At 39.9% G+C, this 22,291-nt stretch overlaps 1 protein-coding gene and 1 pseudogene across 1 annotated transcript; both read right to left on the bottom strand.

Annotated features, from left to right (window-relative positions):
• Window positions 1–208: 208 nt before the first annotated feature.
• CHST7 (carbohydrate sulfotransferase 7) lies at window positions 209–21,698 on the bottom strand. The gene is made up of 2 exons (XM_039866394.1): window positions 20,032–21,698; window positions 209–825 (listed from the first exon to the last, which is right to left on the bottom strand). Exon 1 carries the CDS (start codon window positions 21,500–21,502, stop codon window positions 20,063–20,065), a length of 1,440 nt encoding a protein of 479 aa, XP_039722328.1. The 5' UTR covers window positions 21,503–21,698; the 3' UTR covers window positions 209–825; window positions 20,032–20,062.
• LOC120605538 (uncharacterized) lies at window positions 7,998–8,116 on the bottom strand (annotated as a pseudogene).
• Window positions 21,699–22,291: the final 593 nt, after the last annotated feature.

Here is a 22,291-nt window from a genome sequence, read left to right as displayed (position 1 = left end):
AAGAAACACTTTAAACTTGGTCTCTGCTTGTGACTTCTCCTGACCTGCAATAGTCTTTAAAAGGCTTTGAGTGTTGGATAATTGCTAAGATTCTTGAACCCAACATACAGTTTCCTTCATAGTCTTCATATTCCTGTGTATCCCTGAACCATGCCATTGAACTATATCATAAAATTTGCTTCTTAGCAAAACAAAACAAAACACATCATTAGCATGACTCCAGAGTAATTTAATAGTATCATTATAAAAACAGAACAATTTAAAAGCAAAAATTTGTTTCAGTTCATTTGGGTTCTCCCACCCCAGGGAGAGAGATTACTTTTTAAAAATTGGTTCAGGGGCAGGGACAAGGGAAGCTATTTGAAGAGCTGGATGAGTCAGGTTTAAAAGAATACCACCCAGACCTTTTATTTAATAGTAATTTAATCAAGATACACAGGGCTTCACTTGGCCCTTAGTCACATTGATGTTTCGTCCAAACACCTGCTGATGGGAAATGGCACCAAATCATGTCTCTTCTTTATTGTGAGGATGCTTTATTGAAATGGCTCCAGCAGAGGCAGGTTCAGGCTGGGAACTAAAGCTCTTCCTATTTTATTGCCATAATTATCCACATTGTACTGTCATTTCCTTACTGGAAACTTTGTTTCAATAAATGTGTTGGTCATTATTTAATAAGCTCATGATATTCCTGCTCTGCAGAACTGCACAGCACTTGGTACCAAATCAAGTCCCAGTCTCTGGTAGCGAGATAGATTGCCTCCACAGCATGACTTTTCCAGTGCTGGGGCAACATGCTGAGTGCTCCAGTTCATGGTGACTGACCTAGGAGGGAAGGAACAAAAGATGTTTGAACTACAGAACACAGAAATCCACAGAAATCCTGTTGAACCCAGACAATGTAAAGCCTCTAAAATATAAAGCCTTTAATCATCCTTATCTAAGCTGCATTAGACAATGCTGTAAATCCATACCAAACCAGTATCTATCATTTCTGCTTTATGAAGACAGACCAGGAGAAAATGTGACCCAGGAGGTGTTTGGTGAGAATAAAGACAGGAAAAAGATGGAGGCACCCCTGTCAGTAGGACTGTGCTTTCTCCAGCTGCTGCTGTTGGGTGCCTGTTGAGAATAGAACTTTTTGAGATCTGCTGGATAGAGTGGGAGTAAGAGCTGGGCTTGAAGCTGTACCTTTAGGCACAGACCATGAAACCATCCTTCACAAGTGTACTAGTTCACATGTGTAAAATAAATCTTGCCAACAACTGGCTATTCTGTACAACTAAGACTACATATAAGCAATGAGTCCTGCCTCCTCTGAACTTTTTTATTCTTTCATTAAAACATTGCTTATGTCACTGGGAGCAGCAGAGAGTGAGCTGACTTTGGGGATGTTTGTACCAGTTCTGCTACTAGTTTCTTGTGATCCTTCCTCTGAACCTGGATGTGTACCAAAGTCGACATTGTTTTCTAATATGGTCCATCACCTTAATAGAAATACTGGTACAGAATTTGGGAAAGAAGCACTTTCAACATGATTTAAAAGGTGTGATAAAGATTCATATTTAGCTAATTAAACCAAGGAAAAGCTAAATTCATAAAGGGCTTTCTATAAACCTTTAATATTCTATTGGTACAGGTTATTTACATAAAAAGAGCCACCATGTCAAATTTCAATGTAATTTAATAAAAAACAATTTCCAGATGAGCTAACTCTGGTTCCAGATAAAGTAGAATAAAAACATTTCTCCTTATTCCTCCCACCCAGTGTAAATGAAATCCCCAAATACGACACATAAAACAAAGATAAGAATCTGAAAGGTGGGGAAAAAAAGATAGACTGACTAAAGACCTTGAGAAATTAGGAAAAACAGAGTTGTGAGTTCCCTGTGTTTTCCTTTTGCCTCCTCTGTATCCTGGAATGGGTTTTAAAGAAGCCAGCAGGCCAGAAATATCAATGGTCACAAATCAAAAAGGCTCAAGAAAAACCTGTTATCTCTAGCCAAAAGGCAGGGAAGGGCCAGCATAGAAAGACAGAAACCAAGCACCACAGAAATATTCCCCTCTCATATCAGCAGAGGTGTAGTAGGAAGTCAGGGCTTCTGGACTACCCTCTCCACCTGGCAGTAACTAGGTGATGCACCCCTTTTAGTGCAGTGTCAGGGATGGCCTCCTAAAATTAAAGATTTAAATAGAATTCAGAGATTCATAACACATGTTCAAATGTTCAAGATCCAATGGAAAAAATTACCTGTGAAGCCAAGAACCAGGGAAATTTTAACTTGAATGAGAAAAGACAATTGAAATGACACAGATACTGAAGTTATCTGAAAAGGATTTTAAGCCAATATCATAAAAATGCTTCAACTAGCAATTATGAACACATTTGTAACAAACAAAAAAATTATTGGAAAATAAATATAAAAAAGAACCAAGTGGAGATTTTAGAACTGTAAAATACAATGACCAAAATTTAAAAAGCTCACTGTATGGGCTCAACGGCAGGACAGAGATGACAGAGTAAGGAACTAGTGAATCTGAAAATAGAACTATAGAAATTACACAATCTGAGCAACAGAGAGAAAATAGAGTAAAAAAAGATGAACAGAGCCTCAGAGACCTATGGTACTACAATAAATGATCCATTGTTCATGAGTTCCAGAAAGAAGGGGAAACAGATTGAAGCTGAAAAAGTACCTGAAAAAATATGGCTGAAAATTTCTCAAATTTGGCAAAAGACATAAACCTACAGGTTCAAGAAGCTGCGTGAACCACAAACAAACCACAAAGAAATCTGCACAAACATACAGGGTTCATTAAAACATATTGCTGTGTCACTGTATGGAAGATGTCTCATAAATTCTGATATGATGCATTACTTATGGAAGTGACTTGAATGTCAGTGGATTTTATATCTGAAACCATGGCGGCCAGAAGGAAATGACACAATATTTTTCAAGTGCTGAAAGAAAATGACTGTCATCTTGGTCTTATATATTCCATGATAATATCCTTCAAGAATGAAGGCGATATAAAGACATTCTCAGATGAAGGAAAACTAAGAATTTGTTAACAGAACTGCTGTAAAAGAATTGCTAAAGGAAGTTCTTCCAACAGAAAGGAAAAGATAAAAGAAGGAAACTTGAAGCATCACAAATGAAGAAAGAACAAGAGAAAGGATAAAGTAAGAATAAATTTAATAACTATATATTTCCAGGTGGATACTAGACTAATTGGGAGAAGGGTACTAGACTAATTGGGGAGATCACTTCATAAATTAGATAAATGTCTAACCACAATGCTGTACACCTTAAATTAATAGAAAGTAATATTGAATGTCAACTAATTGGAAAAAAAACTGCAAATAAATCAAAATGAAATTCTAAAAAATGTTCAAATAAACTACAAGAAGGCACAAAAAGGGAAATAGGGGAAAAAAAACAGGGACCAAATAGACATCATGTTTTAAAATGGCAAAATTAAACCCTGTAATATCAATAATTATAAAATATAATTAAATATAAATGGTCTCAATATACAAATATACAAAAAGAGATTGCCAGAATAGTTTTAAAAATATGACCCAACTGTATGCTGTCTACAAAAAAATAATTTCAAATATGATATAGGTAGGTTGAAAGTAAAAGGATAAAAAGGATATACCATACAAACATTAATCAAAATAAAGGAAGAATGGTTATATTAATTAGTATCAGATAAAATAGGAAATTACCAGGGACAATGAAGTACTGTACATAATGGTAAAAGATTCAACTCATCAATAAGACAGAAATCCTAAATGTGTATGTGTGTGGCAAACAACAGAACTTGAAATTTCTTAAAGCAAAAACTGAAAGAACAGAAAGGAGAAATAGACATATCCACATTTATAGTTCGAAACTTAAATACCTCTTTCAACAATTGATAGAATACTAGACAGAAAATCAACTGATATAGAACTAAACAATATCATCAACCAAACGAGATTGAATTGATATGTATAGAACACTCCATCTAAATAACAGTAGAAACACATTCTTTCAATGCATACATGGAACATTCATGACATAGATCATATCCCGGTTCACTGAACAAACCTGAACAAATTTAGAAGAATTGTGACATAGATCATATCCCGGTTCATTGAACAAACCTGAACAAATTTAGAAGAATTGTGACATAGATCATATCCCGGTTCATTGAACAAACCTGAACAAATTTAGAAGAATTGAAATAATAATAGAGTATGTTCTCTAAACATGATAGAATCAAACTACATGTCTATAACAGAAAGACAGGAGGAAATTCTCCAGAATCCTGGAAATTAAACAACACATTTCTAAATAATCCATGGGAAATTAAAAAAAAAACAATATATTGAATTAAAATGCAACATATCAAAATTTGTGAGACAGTCAAAACAGTCTGAGAGGGAAATTTATAGTATATTAGATGCTTAAGTTAGAAAAAAGAAAAGGTCTCAAATCAATAATCTAAGCATCCACCTCAAGAAACTGAAAGATCAAAATAAACACAAATCAAGCAAAAGGACATAAGAAGAGCATAAATCAGTAAAATCGAAACAGGAAGGCAATAAAATCAATGAAACAAGAAGCTGGTTCTTTGAAAAGGTTAAAATTTTGATAAACCTCTATCAAGACTAATTATAAAAAAGGGAATATACAAATTACTAATACCAGAAATGAAGTAGGAGCTCACTGCAGACCCCACAGACATTAAAAGGATAAAAAATAATAATGAAAATACAATTCTATTTAAATAAATATGACAGCTTAGATCAAATAGACCAATTCCTCAAAAAGCACAAACTACCACAATTAAACCAATGTAAAATAGATAATTTGAAAAGTCATATAACTACTAAAAATTGAATTAATCAGTGACTTCCAAAAATCTCTAGGCCCAGATACTTTCAATGGAGAATTCTACCAAACATTTAAAGTAGAATTAACACCAATTCTACACAATCTCGTCTATAAAATTGTGAGGCTATTATTACCCTGATACCAAGACCAAACAAAGTACAGAAAAAGAAAACTACTGACCAATATTTCTCATGAACTTAGGTACAAAAATCTTCAACAAAATATTAGCAAATTAAATTCAACAATATATGAAAAGATTTTTTTAATTTTTATTTTTCAATTAGAGTTGACATTCAATATTATTTTATATTAGTTGCAGGTGTACAGCATAGTGGTTAGACATTTACATAATTTATGAAGTGATCCCCCCAATTAGTCTAGTACCCACGTGGCACTATAGTTATTACAATATTATTGACTATATTCCCTATGCTGTACTTTACATCCCTGTGACTATTTTGTAACTACCAATTTGTCCTTAATCCCTTCACCTTTTCACCCACTCCCCAACCCCCTCCCATCTGGCAATTACCAGTTTGTTTTCTGTATCTATGAGTCTCTTTTCATTTTGTTTGTTCATTTATTTCATTCCTTAGATTCCACATGTAAGTGAAATCATATGGTATTTGTCTTTCTCTGACTTACTTCACTTAGCTTAATACTCTCTAGATCCATCATGTTGTTGCACATGGTAAGATTTTTTTATGGTTGAGTAGTATTCCATTGTATATATGTACCACTTCTTTATCCAATTGTCTATTAATGGGCACTTCGGTTGCTTCTGTATCTTGGCTATTGTGAATAGCTCTGCAGTGAACATAAGGGTGCATATATCTTTTTGAATTAATGTTTTGGTTTTCTTTGGATAAATACTCAGAAGTGGAATTGCTGGGACATAAGGCTGTTCTATTTTTAATCTTTTGAGGAATCTCCAAACTGTTTTCCATAGTGCCTGTAGCAATTTGCAATCCCACCAACAGTGTCCGAGGGTTCCGTTTTTTCCACATCTTGGCCAACACTTGTTTTTTAATTTATTGATGATGGCTGTTCTGGCAAGTGTGAGATGATATCTCACTGTGGTTTTAATTTGCATTTCTCTGATGATTAGTGATATTGAGCATCTTTTCATATGTCTATTAGCCATTTGCATGTCATCTTTGGAGAAATGCCTATTCAGGTCCTTTGCCCATTTTTTTAATTGGATATTTTTTTATTGTTGTTGTTGAGCTGTATGAGTTCTTTATAAATTTTGGAAATGAACTTTTATTAGATGTATCATTAGCAAATATTTTCTCCCATTCAGTAGGTTGTCTTTTCATCTTGTTGATAGTTTCCTTTGCTATGCAAAACCTTTTTAGTTTAGTTTGAGTCCCATTTGTTTATTTTTTCTTTTGTTTCTTTTGACTGAGGCGACATATCAGAAAAAATATTACTAAGCACAATGTCAGAGTTTGCTGCCTATGTTTACTTCTAGGAGTTTCATGGTTTCGGGTCTTACATTTAAGTCTTCAGTCTATTTTGAGTTTATTCTTGTATATGGTATGAGGAGGTGGTCTAGTTTCACTTTTTTAGCATGTGTCTGTCAAGTTTTCCCAATACCATTTATTTAATAAGCTGTCTTTACCTCATTGTATATTCTTGCCTCCTTTGTCATAGATTAATTAACCATATAGGCATGGATTTATTTCTGGGCTCTCTATTCTGTTCTATTAATCTATATGTCTGTTTTTATGCCAGTAACATATAGTTTTAATTACCATAGCCTTGTAGTATAGTTTGATATCAGGTATTGTGATACCTCTTTATTCTTTTTTCTCAAGATTGCTGTGGGTCTTTTATGGTTCCATACAAATTTTAGGATTATTTGTTCTAGTTCTGTGAAAAATACCATTGGTGTTTTGATGGGAATTGCACTGAATCTATAGATTGCTTTGGGCAGTATGGGCATTTTAATGAAGTTAATTCTTCCTATCCATGAGCACAGTATTATGCTTCCATTTATTTGTATCTTCTTAAATTTCTTTCTTTAATGTCTTATAATTTTCTGAGTATAAGTCTTTTACTTCCTTAGTTAAATTTATTCCTAGATATTTTATTTTTTGTACAATTATAAATGAGATTTTTAAAATTTCTGATAGTTCATTATTGGTGTATAGAACCAATTCTGGCAAGTATGAGATGATATTTCTGAATATTAATTTTGTGTTCTGCTCCTTTTCTGAATTCATTTATCAGTTCTAACAGTGTTTTGGTGGAATCTTTATAGTTCTCTATATATAGTATCACGTCATCTGCAAATAATGACAGTTTTACTTCTTTCTTTCTAATATGGATGCCTTTTATTTCTTTTTCTTGTCTGATTGCTTTGGCTAGGACTTCTAATATAATGTCGAATAGAAGTAGTGACAGTGGGCATCCTTGTCTTGTTCCTGTTCTTAAAGAAAAAGTTTTTAGCCTTTCCCCATTGAATATGTCAGCTGTAGTTTTGTCATATATGGCCTTTATTATGTTGAGGTATGTTCCCTCTATTACCACTTTGCTGAGAGTTTTTATCATAAATCAATACTGGATTTTGTCAAATGCTTTTTCTGCATCTATTGATATGATTATCTTTCAATTTGTTAATGAGATGTATCACATTAATTGATTTGCAGATATTAAACCAAACTTGCATCCTAGTAATAAATCCAACTTGATCATGGAGTATGATCTTTTTGAGTTACCGCTAAATTCTGTTAGCTAATATTTTGTTGAGGATTTTTACATTTATGTTCATCAGGGATATTGGCCTATAATTTTCTTTTTATGTAATGTCTGTCTGGTTTTGGAATTAGGGTAACAGTGGCCTTGTAGAATGAGTTGGGGTATATGAAAAGATTTAGGTATCATGACTGAGTAGGGTTTATTTTAGGATGTAAGGCTGGTTCAGTATTCAAAAATCAATCCATATAATCTACTATATTAACAGGCTAAGGAAAAAAAAACTATCAAATCAATTGATGCCAAAAAGGCATTTGAAAAAATTTAACACTCATTTGTGATAAAAACTCTCAGCAAACTAGGAATAGAGGGAAACTTCCTCAATTAGATTTTATTATTTTTATTTTTTAACACCCACAGCACCTGGTATTCCTAGGTGGTCTCCCATCCAAGTACTAACCAGGCCTGACACTGCTTAGCATCTGAGATCAGACGAGATTGGGCACGTTCAGGGTGGCATGGCCATAGACTCAATTAGATTTAAAAAATATACATAAACCTACATCTAGCCTCATACTTTATGATGAAAAATTGAATGCTTTCCCTCTAGGATTGGGAAGAAGATGAAGACGTCAGCATTCACTATTCTTATTCACCATAGTACTAGAAGTCATAGCCAATGAAATAAGACAAGAAAAGAAAAGGAAATAAAAGTCATATTGATTGGAAAAGAAGATGTTTGTAGATGATATGGTTTGTACATAGAAAATCCCAAGGAATGTACCAAAAACTCTTAGAAGTAATAAGTGAATTCAGAAAGTTTGTAAGATACAAGATCAATATTTAAAAATCAATTTTATTTACATATACTAGCAATGGACATCTTGAAACCAAATTTTAAAGCTTGATATTTACAATCATTCATAATAAATACTTAGGTATAAATCTAATAAAACATGTAAAATACTTGTATACTAAAAACTACAAAACACCAATAAAAAGAAATCAAACAAGATGTAAATCAATAGAGAGACATAAATATGTTCACGGATTAGAAGACTCAACATTGTAAAGATGTCAATTTTCCCCAAATTGATATATAGGTTTAACGAACCTTCTATCAAAGTCCATCAATGACTTTTATAGACAAGCTTATTCTAAAATTTACATGAAATGACAAAGAAACTAGAATAGCTAAAATCTTTTTAGAAAAGAATAAAGTAGGAATAATCACTATTCAATATTAAGTTATATCTAACTACATTAATCAAAACAGTGTGGTATTGGTGGAGCAACAGATTCAGAGATCAATGAGAAGATTAAACCTAGAAATAGACATACATGTATGTCTTGCTAACCGATTTTTCTACAAAAGTGCAAAAGCAATTCGTTAGAGGAAGGATAGTCTTTTCAAAAAATAGTGCTGGAGCAGTTAGACATTTACAGGCAAAAAATACTTGACCCAATCCTCGCACTTTATACAAAAATTAACTCAAAATGAAGCATAGAATTAAATGTAGATATAGGTAAGTTTATCCTAGAATTTATAAGAAAAGGCAAAAGAAAAAATACAAAACTTTTACAAGAAAACATGGGGGTTTGATGGAGTATAGTATGTGACTATAAAGGGAGATCACAAGAGAGTTTCTTTGCGCTGATGGAAGTTCTGTGTCTTAATTGTGGTGGTGTTTACACATACCTATATGTGATAAAATTACACAAATCTACACATAAATATACTCAAAATGAGTGCATGTAAATGTTGAGAACTGAATAAAGTTTGTACCTATGTCAATTTCCTGGTGTTGATATTGATCTATATATAAGATGTTAATGTTGAGGGAAGATGGGTGAAGGGTACACCAGACCTCTCTGTACTGTTTTTGCAACTTTCGATGTATCTATAATTATTTAAAAATAAAACATTTTCCTCTGTCACTGTTTCTTTGTGCAATGCGTTCAGCTTTCCATTTGGGTTGTTTTAAAGACCTGGAAACAACTTGGCAGTTAGTCAGGGTGGTTTTCTGTCAGTGATAAACTAAGTGCTAAATGTTGCCTGGTCATATGCGATGTCCAACAAATGTTTATGTAGATACTACCAGTCCAACCTCTGAACCCATAATAAAAAAATTAAATCCTTTTATTAAAAATCTTCTTTAAATTTTTAAAAAATCTACCTGAAAAGCTGCTTTTCACTCAAATTAATTTTTTTTATTTGATCAAATTGCTGGCAACACAAGGTGGGAGTAGAGGAGAGACAGAAGCTTTGAAAGATCTGTTACTACCTCTGGGGTATTTGAAGAGCTGTTCTGAATGAAGTCCTGCTAATCCTGACTGGGCAGCCCACAGTGTACAGGTGGCAACCTCATAAGGCCCTTTCTTTCTTCACACTAGAAATGGATCCCCATCCTTTTGTTTCCATCTCTAGTTTCTGAATGTCACTGAACCAGGACAGGGATGCTCATATACCTTCCATTTCTGACTTATACCTCCATAGAGCCTGTAGTGGCCAAGTAGACTCTAAAAAGTACTATCAGCAAATTTCCTACCATTTTCAATATTTTTTTGCTGTGTTTAAAACATAAACATGTTCATGAATTCTTATGTGATGGTCCCCAAAATTCTTAAGCCCCCAGTTTCTTAGACATAGGTTTAAGAATTAAATTCACTCCAGACCCCACTCTTCTTAATACTATGGAGTCCTATTCAGTTGGAGCTAGGAAGTATTTGACTTTAGGTGTGTATTTAAAAACCAAGTACTCAGTTTACCAGCCAGCTATAGTGACCAAGTAGCTAGTTTTGCCATTTTTTCCAGCTGCTAGATGTTTGAGAATGAAGAATTAAATTTTAAGCTACTAAACTTGGTTAAAACTATTTCCGCTTACTCAGAGTTAGGGAAGAATGAAAATGTTTGCCACTACTTGAACTGCCTAAAATGAGTGTAGACCTTTCTGGTCATTCCTGAGTCAAAAGTGTTTAAAGACCTGTCCTGTATGAAAATAGAAAATCGATAATTAAAAATCTGTCTTAATGCAATTAATTTCCAGAATTATGGAGATTTCTGTATATCAATGTTGTGTGAAGCATGTATAAAAGGGTTTTTTAAATATTTGGCATTGAAGTGTGAAGTCATTCCTTAATACTCAATTCACAAATTAGTTTGCTCTTTAAAAAAAAAAATTATTTACTTAATTATTCAAAGTTATATTCCAATGAGTTAGGTGTATTTATTTCCTCTGCTACAGTTTCCCTGAGTATTTAAATGACCAGCCGAGCCCTAAATGCAGCTGGTTGACCTACTAATGGCCTTGCTGCCATCAAAGAGAAACTTCTTTCCGGGTTACAGAGCCTGCACTGCGATTGCATGCAGTTGGCTGGGCTGAGCCTCACAGCCTACAGCGGAATAACTCAGGAAGACACACTCTTAGCATTTTAATCATACTTTTTCAGCTAAGACGGGGGAGGAGGAAGAATCAACTTCCTGCTGGCTTTAAAGTTTGAGAACAGAAGATTCAACCAAATGAACTTGCAGCTCTGCCTTCCTGTCCCTTTTCATGTTGGGTACCAATCAATTCCTGGGCCTCAAAAGTGGATCTGGGAACTTGCATGGGCACCTCACTTCCCTCCTTGAATGGCACCTGGAGATTTTTACCTGTCCTTCTTCAAGTTTTTCTTGTTTTTGCCTCTGGAAGTATGCACTTGTCCCTGCCCACTTGCTTGTGCCAGGTGCAGCACCCTGAGTTTACCACTAAAAACGACTTCACAGATGCTACAAGTTGGTGCTGGGACTTAGCACTTGGACTGAGGGATCTGAGATTTCCGGGTATTCAGCAGGTTCCGTTATCACTGGTGAATTACTTTCCAGTCCATTGTAACAGCCTTCCTCCTGGACCCATTCCAGAACAAATGGGCTGAGAATGGCATTGGCCTCTTTTTCAATGGCAACACGTTCTTGTAAGATCTGCCAGCATCTGACCCTGGAACTACCCTCTGTGGATGATGTTACCATCTAAGCTTATCTGTTAACCTGGGTTAAGCTTTCTTAACCTTCCTGTTTTCACTTCCAATCAGTGAAATTCAGTGCCAAGGAAAACAAAAATGACTGACAATGTTGACATAGTCATTTAGTTATTGATTTTTTTTAAGGGAGCTGCTTAAGGATAATGTTAAAACGGTACTCAAAATACCAGAAATATCAAAATGCAAGCACTGGACTCTAAAGAAAAATGTAATAGGAAACATTTAGTTTAAGTTAATATAACTATATATCTCCCCATAGCCTCAGAATGTACTTTAAACATCATAAATATGATAAATCATTTTCGGACTTTTAATCTGAAAAATTAGGTGGCAGTGGTAGGGGGTGGTAGAGGGCGCCAGAATACTTGCACTGGTCAATAATAGTTTCAGTTGTATTTAATACTTGAAACAACTCTTGCTCTAAGTGAAAACAAGGATTGAGTAAATACACGCACACAAACACAAACAAATAAAACTCTTGTCTGGGGACTGCAGGGAGAGATTAGGAGAAAGGTCACTTGCCTGGACCTGGGAAGACCATGTAGAGAGTTGAACTTCCCCCACTATCCTCCACCCTGCCCACAGTGGGAGGAAAATACCCACTTTTCTACTCCAGAAAAACCTCAGTCCATGCCAGTCACTAGTCAAGCCTCAGAGTCAGCCAGTGCAAAAATTAAATGGTCATTACATTTCCCCAGTAGAATAAAATAATAATGTTTCCCAGAGTCAGCCAGTGCAAAAATTAAATGGCCATTATATTTCCCCAGTGGAATAAAATAATAATGTTTCCCATTTTATCATACCCATCCCCAACTAAAAATTTCCAAAGTTTTTGAGCTCACTTGAGAACAAAATGAATGCACTCCAAACCAGTATTAATAAAACTTGGAAACAGCTGAGTTTGCCTAGCTGACTTTTGTTATTTGTTTTTTCATTGAACTGTTCCGAGATATAATTTTAATTGGCATACATAATTGCTTTTGTGAGTAAGGTCATTCCAAAGTCAAATAAAGGAACTGAGTCAGTATTTTATAATATATATTTGACTACCCACCTGAAGATGTTTGTCATCTACCAAGTAGGGGTAACTGGGGTTAGTAAAGGCATGGGGCTGGGAAATGATAAGAGCTTGCACCTGCCATTCAGGCAGCCCTGTGGCCTCCATTGGGGTTATTAGCCAAAAGAGTAGCTGAAGGTGGGGTGGGAGATACTGGAGCTGCCCTCATAAAGCTTTAGGATTCACAGGTTAGGATGGTTGGTCAGTGTTCAGAGTCTGTGTATCAGGCCAAGTCTAGCCTATTACTTCAGGTAGCTCTCCCTACAGAATGAGGTACTGTGTCTGTTCCACTTTTTCTTAGCCCTGTCCACAAGCTGGTGTGGATAAAATGGCCCCATGGCTGAGAGAATAGGTTTATGTTGGCACAGGACACTTGAGCATGTAAACTAGACCTCCCTTGGGGCCTGTAGGATTGCCAATGATTGGCATACTTGGGAGCAGGACATAGATTTTTTCCTGAAGTCAAAACTATTTCTCTTTCCCTTTGACTGTTGAGGAATAAAAATAGAATTAATTTAAAAGGCATTCAATCATGCTGGGAGTTTTGTTGTTCTTTGGATGTATGTGTTTATTTTCAGCTGGTCATGTCTTTTTTGCAAAACAGTCACCTTCATGATCACTAGCTTGGAGGTGGGAGTGGAGTACACAAAAAGGCAACAATGTATAACTTTTTTGTTCTTTGCAGAACCTGAAAAATGTATTGTTTTACTTTATTATATCCATGTTGGTGATATCCTTTATTAGAGCAAGAGAAAGCATCTGCTTTTATTGCTTCTAAAACTTGTGTTTTTAACAGATTCCAGCTCTAGGCTGTTTGAAAGGAAGTCCTATTTTTTAAAAAAATTATCTTGATCTTAATATTTTTGGCCTGCTGTTCCCACACTCTAGCCGAAGCAGTAATATATCCTTTTTGATAAAGTCTGGTCTCAGTCATGGAGAAAGTGAGTTTGAAGCTCTGGGACATTTTTTCTCTAATGTTCACCTTACCTGTATATATGTAAGGACTGTTTCAGTTAGCCTCCCGATTCACACCGGGGGCTGCTCTTTACTTTCTTCGGTTCATCATCTTTACAAAAGAACTCACAGTTTCACACCCCTTACCCACTCCCCATACAAAACAAATGTCTCTGTAATGTTCTATTTCTAACTTCCAGTTAGCTGTTTTCTCTGTTTACAGTCTGCTGGTTACCATGCCCAAATGATTTTAATCACACAGTATTAATCTCTCCAAACCATCCATCTAGGCATTTGGATTTCAGGCCAGATCTGAGACTTCTTGATGCCTCACAACTCTCCTTTTAGCACTGTGCCTAAAAGTAACACTTAACAGAAAGGGCCTCCATTTCATGAGTAAAAACATATCTACCTTAGTGGTTATTTTTAGTATGTGACTCTTCAGGGGAAGAGATTCTGCTCACTCCAAACATGGTCAGCACTAAAGTCAAATGTAGTGGTTGTCTTTCACAGCCTCTTAATCCCCTAATTTAAAAATGTTCACTATCAGCTCATGCTCCAATTTCTTCTCAGCATCCAGTATGACGATTTTTGATTTTTGAATGTGAACAAGGCCAGCTGCAGAAATGTCAGGCCGATCCACTGGTTTGGTGCCTGTGGGCCAAGGCGGGCAGGGAGCAAAACTGACAGGCTCCCATTCTCACGAAGACATCACTGAGCTCTGCAACTTTTCTCTCATCGAAACTGCTTCCTGTTCAGCTCCCAAACAGTTCACTTCCCTGTGTTCTTGAACTTGGGCCAGCACTGTTTATTAGTCCCTACCATTCTTCTTTTATAGTATACCTAAGTAGAAACATTTCTTTCAATAGAGCAAGTTCCTTCAGTTCCACTACGAAGCAGGAGAGTGTTGGGCCAGGAGCCTGCACAGAAAGGTTCATTTATTGGTCACCTTGTTCAACTGGAACATCAGAGACAAAAAAGCAAGGCCCGTTTAGTTTTTTTAGTTTCATTCTTTTCTGTGCTGCTCATGCTGAGAACAAGCTGAGAAAAGGCATACTGAGGAATTTTAAGCCAGCTGTTTATAAATGTTTTTTTTTAAGCATCATTCCCAACTATTTATATTACATTTGTATTCATGGGAAGAAAATCTCTGGCCAGACTAAAAAAAACCTGTTTGAAAACCCTCTGAATCTGCCTTAACAACTGCAAATGGGCATTTCCACTTTCCTCCAGACTACAAAGAGGGTTCTCAGAAACATAGATAAAAATGTACGAATAGTTAAACCTTATTTAAAATAAGCCTATTCCCTAGTGATATTGTCCTGAAATAGCTGAAGTTCAAGTCAATAGGTATAATCCACTGTAACAGTACCAGAAGAAGGCCATCTTAACAAGAAGTTTGCTAAAACCTGATGTCATGTGTAAGTGAGATTTTAAAAAGAGATGATCATTTTTATTTTAAAATGTAGCCAGTATTTAAAATAATCACAGAAATGACACTTTCAAAATACATGTGGACTGCAGAAGGGCTGAGTAGTTGATATCATCTTGGCATCCTGGTTCCCACAACCTGAGGTATGAATTAAAATTTTAAAAATTTACCTACAAAAGGCTATATATTTCTGTTTGAATTTGCACAAAAGATTTCTAGACATATATCACAAGAAATGTAGTGGTTGCTTCTAGGAAGTGAGACAGGCAGGTATTTCATATCTTTCTATACTGTTGAACTATTTTTATTTTTTTACCATGTGCTTATATTATGTATAAAATCGTTTAAAACACTAGTTCCAAAATAGACAGTAACTTGATTTTAATCCTCTGGCTATGTTATCCTTGACAATTACCCAACCTCTCTGAGCTCATTTCACCATCTATAAAATGGAGATACTATCTACCTCATAATGCAGACATGGAGATTAACTCAGACAACGTACATTAAGCAAGTAATACAGTGCACAAAACAAGTATTCAATGTATGTCACCTCCCCTTAACACCAAGAAACCCTGGAAATCCTCTTAATTCAACCTCCTCTTCTTATTAGTAAGAATACTAAAGCCAAAAAGGCTTAGGACCTTGCCCAAGGTCAATCAAGTAGTAACCAGGAGAGCCAGGTTCTGATGCCTGGCTTCTTGTGCCCTAATATAAAAAATGATTTCATATGAGCCAAGGAATGACCCTATTACTACCTTATGGACACATCTCACTATGCGGTACCAGCCTCCTCCTCTGCTTTGCTCATCAGACTTAACAAATGCTAATTTTTCCTAAACACAAAGTCTATCATAAACTGAGGGGGCCCTATCTGAGAAGGAAGCCCCAAAGGAGAGCTCTAAGAATGTCTTGATCAAAGGCAGCACTAACCTCACAAGAGAGCAGTGGATGTGTTTTTAAAAATTGTTCACATCTTACTGCAGCCCTGTGACTCAGATACCTATTTGTGTGCACGTGTATGTGTGTGTGCACATGAGTGGGCACGTGTGCACATGCACGTGCACACACACACACGTGCGTGCACACACACACACACATACACTCTAACTTTCAGCCCTCTGGCATGAATACAGCACCCACGCTGACTTATAGTTGAGAATTTAAACAAATTTTGTTGAATGAGAAAATCTATGTAAGAATATTGTTTAACAAATGCCCATTCTTTAGCAATCTGTGTTTAAGCAAGATGTTCTCCTTTCAGTGATATTTATACATAAGCCATATGGGGCATAGTATCCCAACTAAAATGGAATGACTTTCAAAATGCTTTGTTAAAAATTTGGCGGTGGCTGATCATTTCTTTTTCTTTTTGGATGATTTCCTTAGAAACAAAGCTTTCTGACTGTTAGGGCTTAGATTACAGTATACTTGCCTCCTTTCCTAATTTCATTCAAAGAGTTGGTCCATCAAGAACAAAGGGCAAAGTGTCTTAAATGCCTACAGGAATGAAATCCTGGGTCCTACTAAAGGGAGAGGTCAAAGGAAGAGATGCTGAAAATGATAAAACAGCACATCAGTCTGTTTGGAACAGTGATGGATAGTGTACAATGATGGATTATTAGATAAGGAGTGCAGACAACAAAGCCTTTGAAGGAGTGTGAGAGGGTGATAAATGGAGCCGTGAACAATCTAAGACATTTCCCCCTTTCCATATTAATACCCTACATCTACTTGGAATTTCATAGCTCCAAGTTCTTTCACACAAATTACTGTGGCAGACAGTTCACCACTCATTAACAGCCCTCTATCCCATCTTGATCTTGTCCCAGTGGCCATGGCTCAGCCCAGGGGATGAACATGACTGGTCCAAATCAGTGGTTCTCAACTTTGGCTGTACAGTACAGTCACCTGGGGGAGCTTTTATAACATCCCAATTCTTGGACCCAACCTCAGACCAATTACATCAGAATTTCCGAAGGTGGAGCTCAGGTCCTGATATTAAAAACAGGTGAATATAATGTGGTTTAAGCCAATCAGGATGATCACAGTCCTTTTCACCAATTTTGGGGCTAGGGCAGGCCATGTGACCCAGTCAGTTCTAGCCAGTGAGACGAAAAAGGAAGTTGGCTTGGAGTAGGGAGTTCTGGGAAAGGTTTTATAACGAGATTAAAGGAAAGAGAGACAAATAAGGGAAAATTCCTCTACTCCTTACTTGTTAACCAGATTCCTTCCCTTCTACATTTTACAGTCCTGAGCAGTTGTGTGAGGAAGTGATGCTTGTGGCGGTGGCTACCATCTTGTGACAGTGGGAAGATAAGCTGGGGAATGAACTCCAAGATGTAAAAGATGGAAAAGGCCTGGATCCTTGGTGACTTGGTTCAGGGTGCCAAAGTCCCTACCCAGCCCTTAAAGAAGTGTACTAACTCCCTCCCTACCAAATCTTGGTTGTCAGGTATGAACCATCCAGAAGTTACTTGGATCAATTCATGTGCAGCCTCTTTTCACTGCTGATCTGAAGGCATACTCAGATGTCTTGTGTGAAGGACAGCCATGGAAAGGATGGCTGTAGGATCATTGGTTTTCTTGTGTAGGTGCTCTTGGCAGCTTTGAGATATTTTAGTGATTTCTTCAGTGGTTGGAACATATTAGTAATAGAACTAAGTGTGTCTCCCACCCCAGACTAACCTCTAAGCCTGGCCAGGGAGCCATAGGTGCTGCTAGGAGATGCTAAGGGGGTCCAGGTAAGAGTGTGTCATAATGGAGAGATTCTGACCTCTGGGGTTGAACACCAATGCTGTTCCACCTTCACCAGCCAGGTGTGACTTCAGGCAAATTACTTGACTTCTATGGGTCTCAGATACCTCATTTATAAAATCAATACTATGTCAAAATAATGATATATGTAGAATGTCTAACTCAATGTATGGCACATGAGCATCCATTTCCTTCACTTCCCCTCCTAGAGTGTGACTGACTTTTAGTAACTCATCAGTGGATCAATCATGCTATCTTTCTAGGAACCAGGAATACAAGCATTTTAGTAAATCCACTGGTTGGTGGTGACATGGTAAGAGCCCAATAATTCCAGCAGAAATGTGAGAGGAAGGGCTTAGTCACCAAAGTATGGAAAAGCCTAAAGCTGGCTTCCAGATGTCCCTGCATCCCTGCAAAGGAAGCTCCATTGGCCTTCCAAACAGCAGCACCAGTGTCTTTCCCTACAGTCACCCTCACAGACCAACTTCCTAGAAGGCGAAGGCTTGTCTGCTAACCCTCCTCTCTATTCTCCCTACTTCACCCCAGTCAACACTCAATAAATGTTAATAAAAATGGAAAAAAGTAAGTTTCTGGGAGATTGTCAGTTCTTAAAGCCATGAAATGCTGTAGCATTTGCCCTAGAGAGGTATTCTCTCAAGCCTGAGAAGGAGGGTTAGGGACTATTATGTTACTTAACATCTGTAAATACAGGATTAACAGATGAAAGGATGTTTTTGTTAAGATGTGACAAGTCATCCTGTGCTTTACCTTCCTTTACTATGGAAATCAGGAAGGAACATAGACTTCCTAGCAATTACAGAAACTGACCAAGAAAACCACTTGATCACTGTGAGAAAAATCAGCTAGCTTCCGAAATCTCTCTGAAACCTTGGCTCCATTAACAAAAACAAAATCCGTGTTCATTAACATCTTCAACTTTGTCCTCAGAGCTTCATCCCAGGGGAATAGTGAATTATACTATAAAATAATGAATGGAAACTTAAGGCACTTCCGCCTACCCAGCACTGCTTTTCCTCCTCTTTTGGACTGCACAGTGTAGTAAGCTGCACCCTTCCAACTCACACATAGTCTGGGGAAGTGTATTCCCAGGCCAATAACTAGACTCTTTAAGGTCAGCATTATGCAGAACAAACTCTTCCCTCAGGCCAAAGTACAGGCCATACACTGACCCAGACACTGAACACATTTCGAGATCATTTAAGCCCCATTTTAGCATTTCGGGATATATGTTTATAGAGAAAGATCAAAACAAAATTAGGGGAGGGATGTCTTTTCACAAAGCTCCTTCTGTGGTTACAGCCAAAGCTGCTACTGCCAATTTAAGGTTCCATCTCTCAAATAGATTGGGCGAAGTCCGGGAAGCCCAGCCCTGAGGTCTTGTCAGCACTAGAGGAAGCTGACCAGGCAGCTTTTGAGACTTGATGTAAAAGGGATATGGTCAAACATCCTGCAAACGCCAGTCACTGGGGGAAGGAGGAAAAGCCACGCCACATGAGCCAGGGGAAAGCTAAGTTTGTTCTAGCCACTGTACCAGAGTCTGAGACACACATGTGCAAAAAGTGTTGCAAGAGAAGCCTGGTTATGCCTGTATGCTTGGGAACTCAGAAGGAAATCCCTGGAGTCTAAGCATCAGAGACTGAAGCAGAGAAGAAATATGAAACAGATTAGGGAGAGGTAGAATAAGAGTCAATAACATCCACAAAACTCTGCTTTTGGCTTTTCCTGTGCCTGCAAACACTGTTGCAAAAATTTTCCCCACAGGACAGATTGGCATCAAGATAAAGTCATGGTCCCCGAAATCCTACACTTTTCATGTCAATTCCAAGTCTCAAGTTCCAGTATGACTTTCAAACCTCTCCTCTCCGCAGACCTATTACCCCTCTTTCCTCTCCCGCTTCCTCAGTTTCAAGAGATGACCTTACCTGTTACTTCACAGAGGGCACTGGGAGTGTGGAGACCTGGGCTCTGCTTCAGCTATACTTAACCTCTCTCATCTCAGGATCCAGACCTGAGGAGGCAGGTGGCTAAACTGGAGATCCCAATGGCTCTCCTAAATTCTACCAGCAGCGATTTCCCACGGCTTGGATCTGTTCTGACAGGACGAGATCTGGGACTGCATCACCCCCTCCCCCTGCAGGCTAGTCCAAGCTCCCGAGGACCCTTCCCTGCCCCACCCTGTCCCACCCTGCCAGGGACCACCTTACCGGCATCCGACCCCAGGACGCGGGTTGGGGGCTACGTGGCGCCAACGGCCTCTGTCTCCAGCAGCGTCTCCACATCCACCGCCGGCTCGGCGTTGTCTTCCTCTCTGCTGCGCGGGTAGGCCAGCAGACGCATGGCAGGAGCGCAGGCGGCCTCCACCTGGCGCACCTGCTCTCGGCTCAGGCGCTCACGCCAGGCGTGCACAGCCTCGCGGGCGTCGCGCGCGGACAGGTGGAAGGGCCGGTCCGCCCCGTAGGCCGTGCCTCTAGTCATGTTGAGCGCGAAGGTGTCGAGCGCAGCCAGCGCGCGCAGCCCGGCGAAGCGCAGCAGGCGGCGCAGCTGGGCGCGCGGCTGCCGCACCAGGTCCTCATAGCGCAGCCTCAGGTAGCGGCGCCGCAGCCAGGCGGGCGCCCCGCGAGCGAAGAGCAGGTCGCGCAGCCAGGCTTCGCAGATCACCTCCAGCGCACCGGTCAGGAAGAAGTCTGTGCGTGGCGCTGCGGGCAGCGCGCGGGACGGGCTCCCAGGGCGAGCGCCAATCCCATGCGCTAGCAGCACGCGGTGGAAGCGGTCGCCCCTCTGACGCGTGCGCAACACCTGGATGCTCTCGCGTAGAAGCCCCTGCCTGGACTTGAGGCGCGAGTTGTGTACCGCTCGCGGGTCGCGGAAAAGCTGCACCACCTTCAGGTTGAGGCCCGGGTCACGCAGCAGGGGCACCAGCACGCCCAGATCGAGGAGGCGCACGTCCTTGATGACCACCACGGGGTACTTGCGGCACTCAGCCTCCAGAGCGCGCAGAGCCACGGGTGGGCAGCTGCGCTCGCAGGTGGTGTCTTCGACGAGGCCGACCTCGGCCCGGGCACGGGTCGCGCCGGGGCACAGGGGCGGCGAGCAGATGACCTTGTTGGTCCGCCAGCGGAAGAGGGCAGCTGTGGTGAGATTGGCCACGCTCGGGGAGCGCGCGGCGGGATCCCCCGGCGGCGCATACAGCTGCAACACCGAGAAGTCGCAGCGGAAAAGCGAGCGCAGCATGTCACGCAGCGCGCCCTGCAGGCTCTCAGCATCGCCGGGATACAACGCCTGCCAGAGATGCCACATGGGCTCGTACAAATAGAAAACGTCCGGGTGCTGGTTAAAGAGTTCGCCTAGGAACGATGAGCCGGTGCGCCAGGTGGCATGCACATAAATGTGTTGCTTCTCACCAGACACCGCTTCCCCGACGGCGCTGCTGAGGTTGCCCGGAGACCTTTCAGCGGCGGGCCGGTCTTCCACAACCTGCTCTCGCTCTCCGGCCGCCGCCGCCTCCAGACTCCACACTCCCAGGCTGCGCTGCAGGCCCAGGCAGTGCCCGGAGCCCTTGTCCCCATCACGGCCACCATGCAGTATGGAGGGGACGAGCAGCAGCATCAGCGTGTACAGCACCAACAGCAGGGCGAACTTGCAGTACTTCCGGCGCCGCCGCCGCCGACCCTTCATCGTTCACCGAACTCCCTAGAGCGGGTGCGGCGCCGGTCCTGTCCCTTTAGAAATCTCGTTCCTAGTCCGCCTCTAGCCTCTTTGGGCCGCTTTGCTCCGGGAGAAGAGGAGACACAAGGGCTGTGCATCCACAAGGGGAAACTTGGGAGGCTGTGGTGCTAGTGGCGGCGCCCCTGCGGTCTCTCAGCTCAGCCACTGGAGAGTCGCCTATTGGCTGCCTTGGCAGTCGCCCGCCCCGCCTTCAATCCCGCAGTTTCTCCCCGCCTCCCTGCCCGCCAGGGTTAGCCCACTGCTTTGCCAGATATGGGCGGAGTTGCAGAAGGGTGGGAACGCCATCTGGGGCACACTCAGCCAGACCCCACCTTTCCCCAACCCCTGTAATGAAGTCAAGTCTTCATGAATTAACTTCAGGCAAGGGAGAGGCTCATATGTGCGGAATGTACACAGTGACGGGATGTGGACTCCACCCAGAGAACTCCGTTGCCTCTTCTGTTTCATGCCTGGCCAAATCTATCGTAGGCAGACTCGCCTCCACACTATTTGGAGCCGGGGGTGGGGGGGGGTGGGAGAAGAGGGAAGGCGGGGGGAGGCTGGTCACTATCTACATCCAGGGCCACCATCAGCCCCAGGATAAGTGTTACTGAGTTCTGGATGGAGAACTTCTCCACTAAGATAAAGATATATGATTGTACATTGCATAGTGTTCCGGGGGAATCGGAGGCACTACTGCATTCACGCGGCGCATTTAATTAAGTCGTAGCCTTTGTGAAATTTTAAGTGTTGTGTTCC

Source organism: Pteropus medius, unplaced genomic scaffold (assembly GCF_902729225.1).
Source record: "Pteropus medius unplaced genomic scaffold, Ma_sr-lr_union100, whole genome shotgun sequence".
In the NCBI taxonomy this organism is placed as follows: Eukaryota; Metazoa; Chordata; class Mammalia; order Chiroptera; family Pteropodidae; genus Pteropus; species Pteropus medius.
Note: the sequence above shows the minus strand (reverse complement) of the source record. Positions and strands in the feature narration are given on the sequence as shown.

Bases quoted from the DNA above. Each gene is read 5' to 3' on its own strand.
- CHST7 (XM_039866394.1), bottom strand. From the start codon at position 21,502: ATGAAGGGTCGGCGGCGGCGGCGCCGGAAGTACTGCAAGTTCGCCCTG.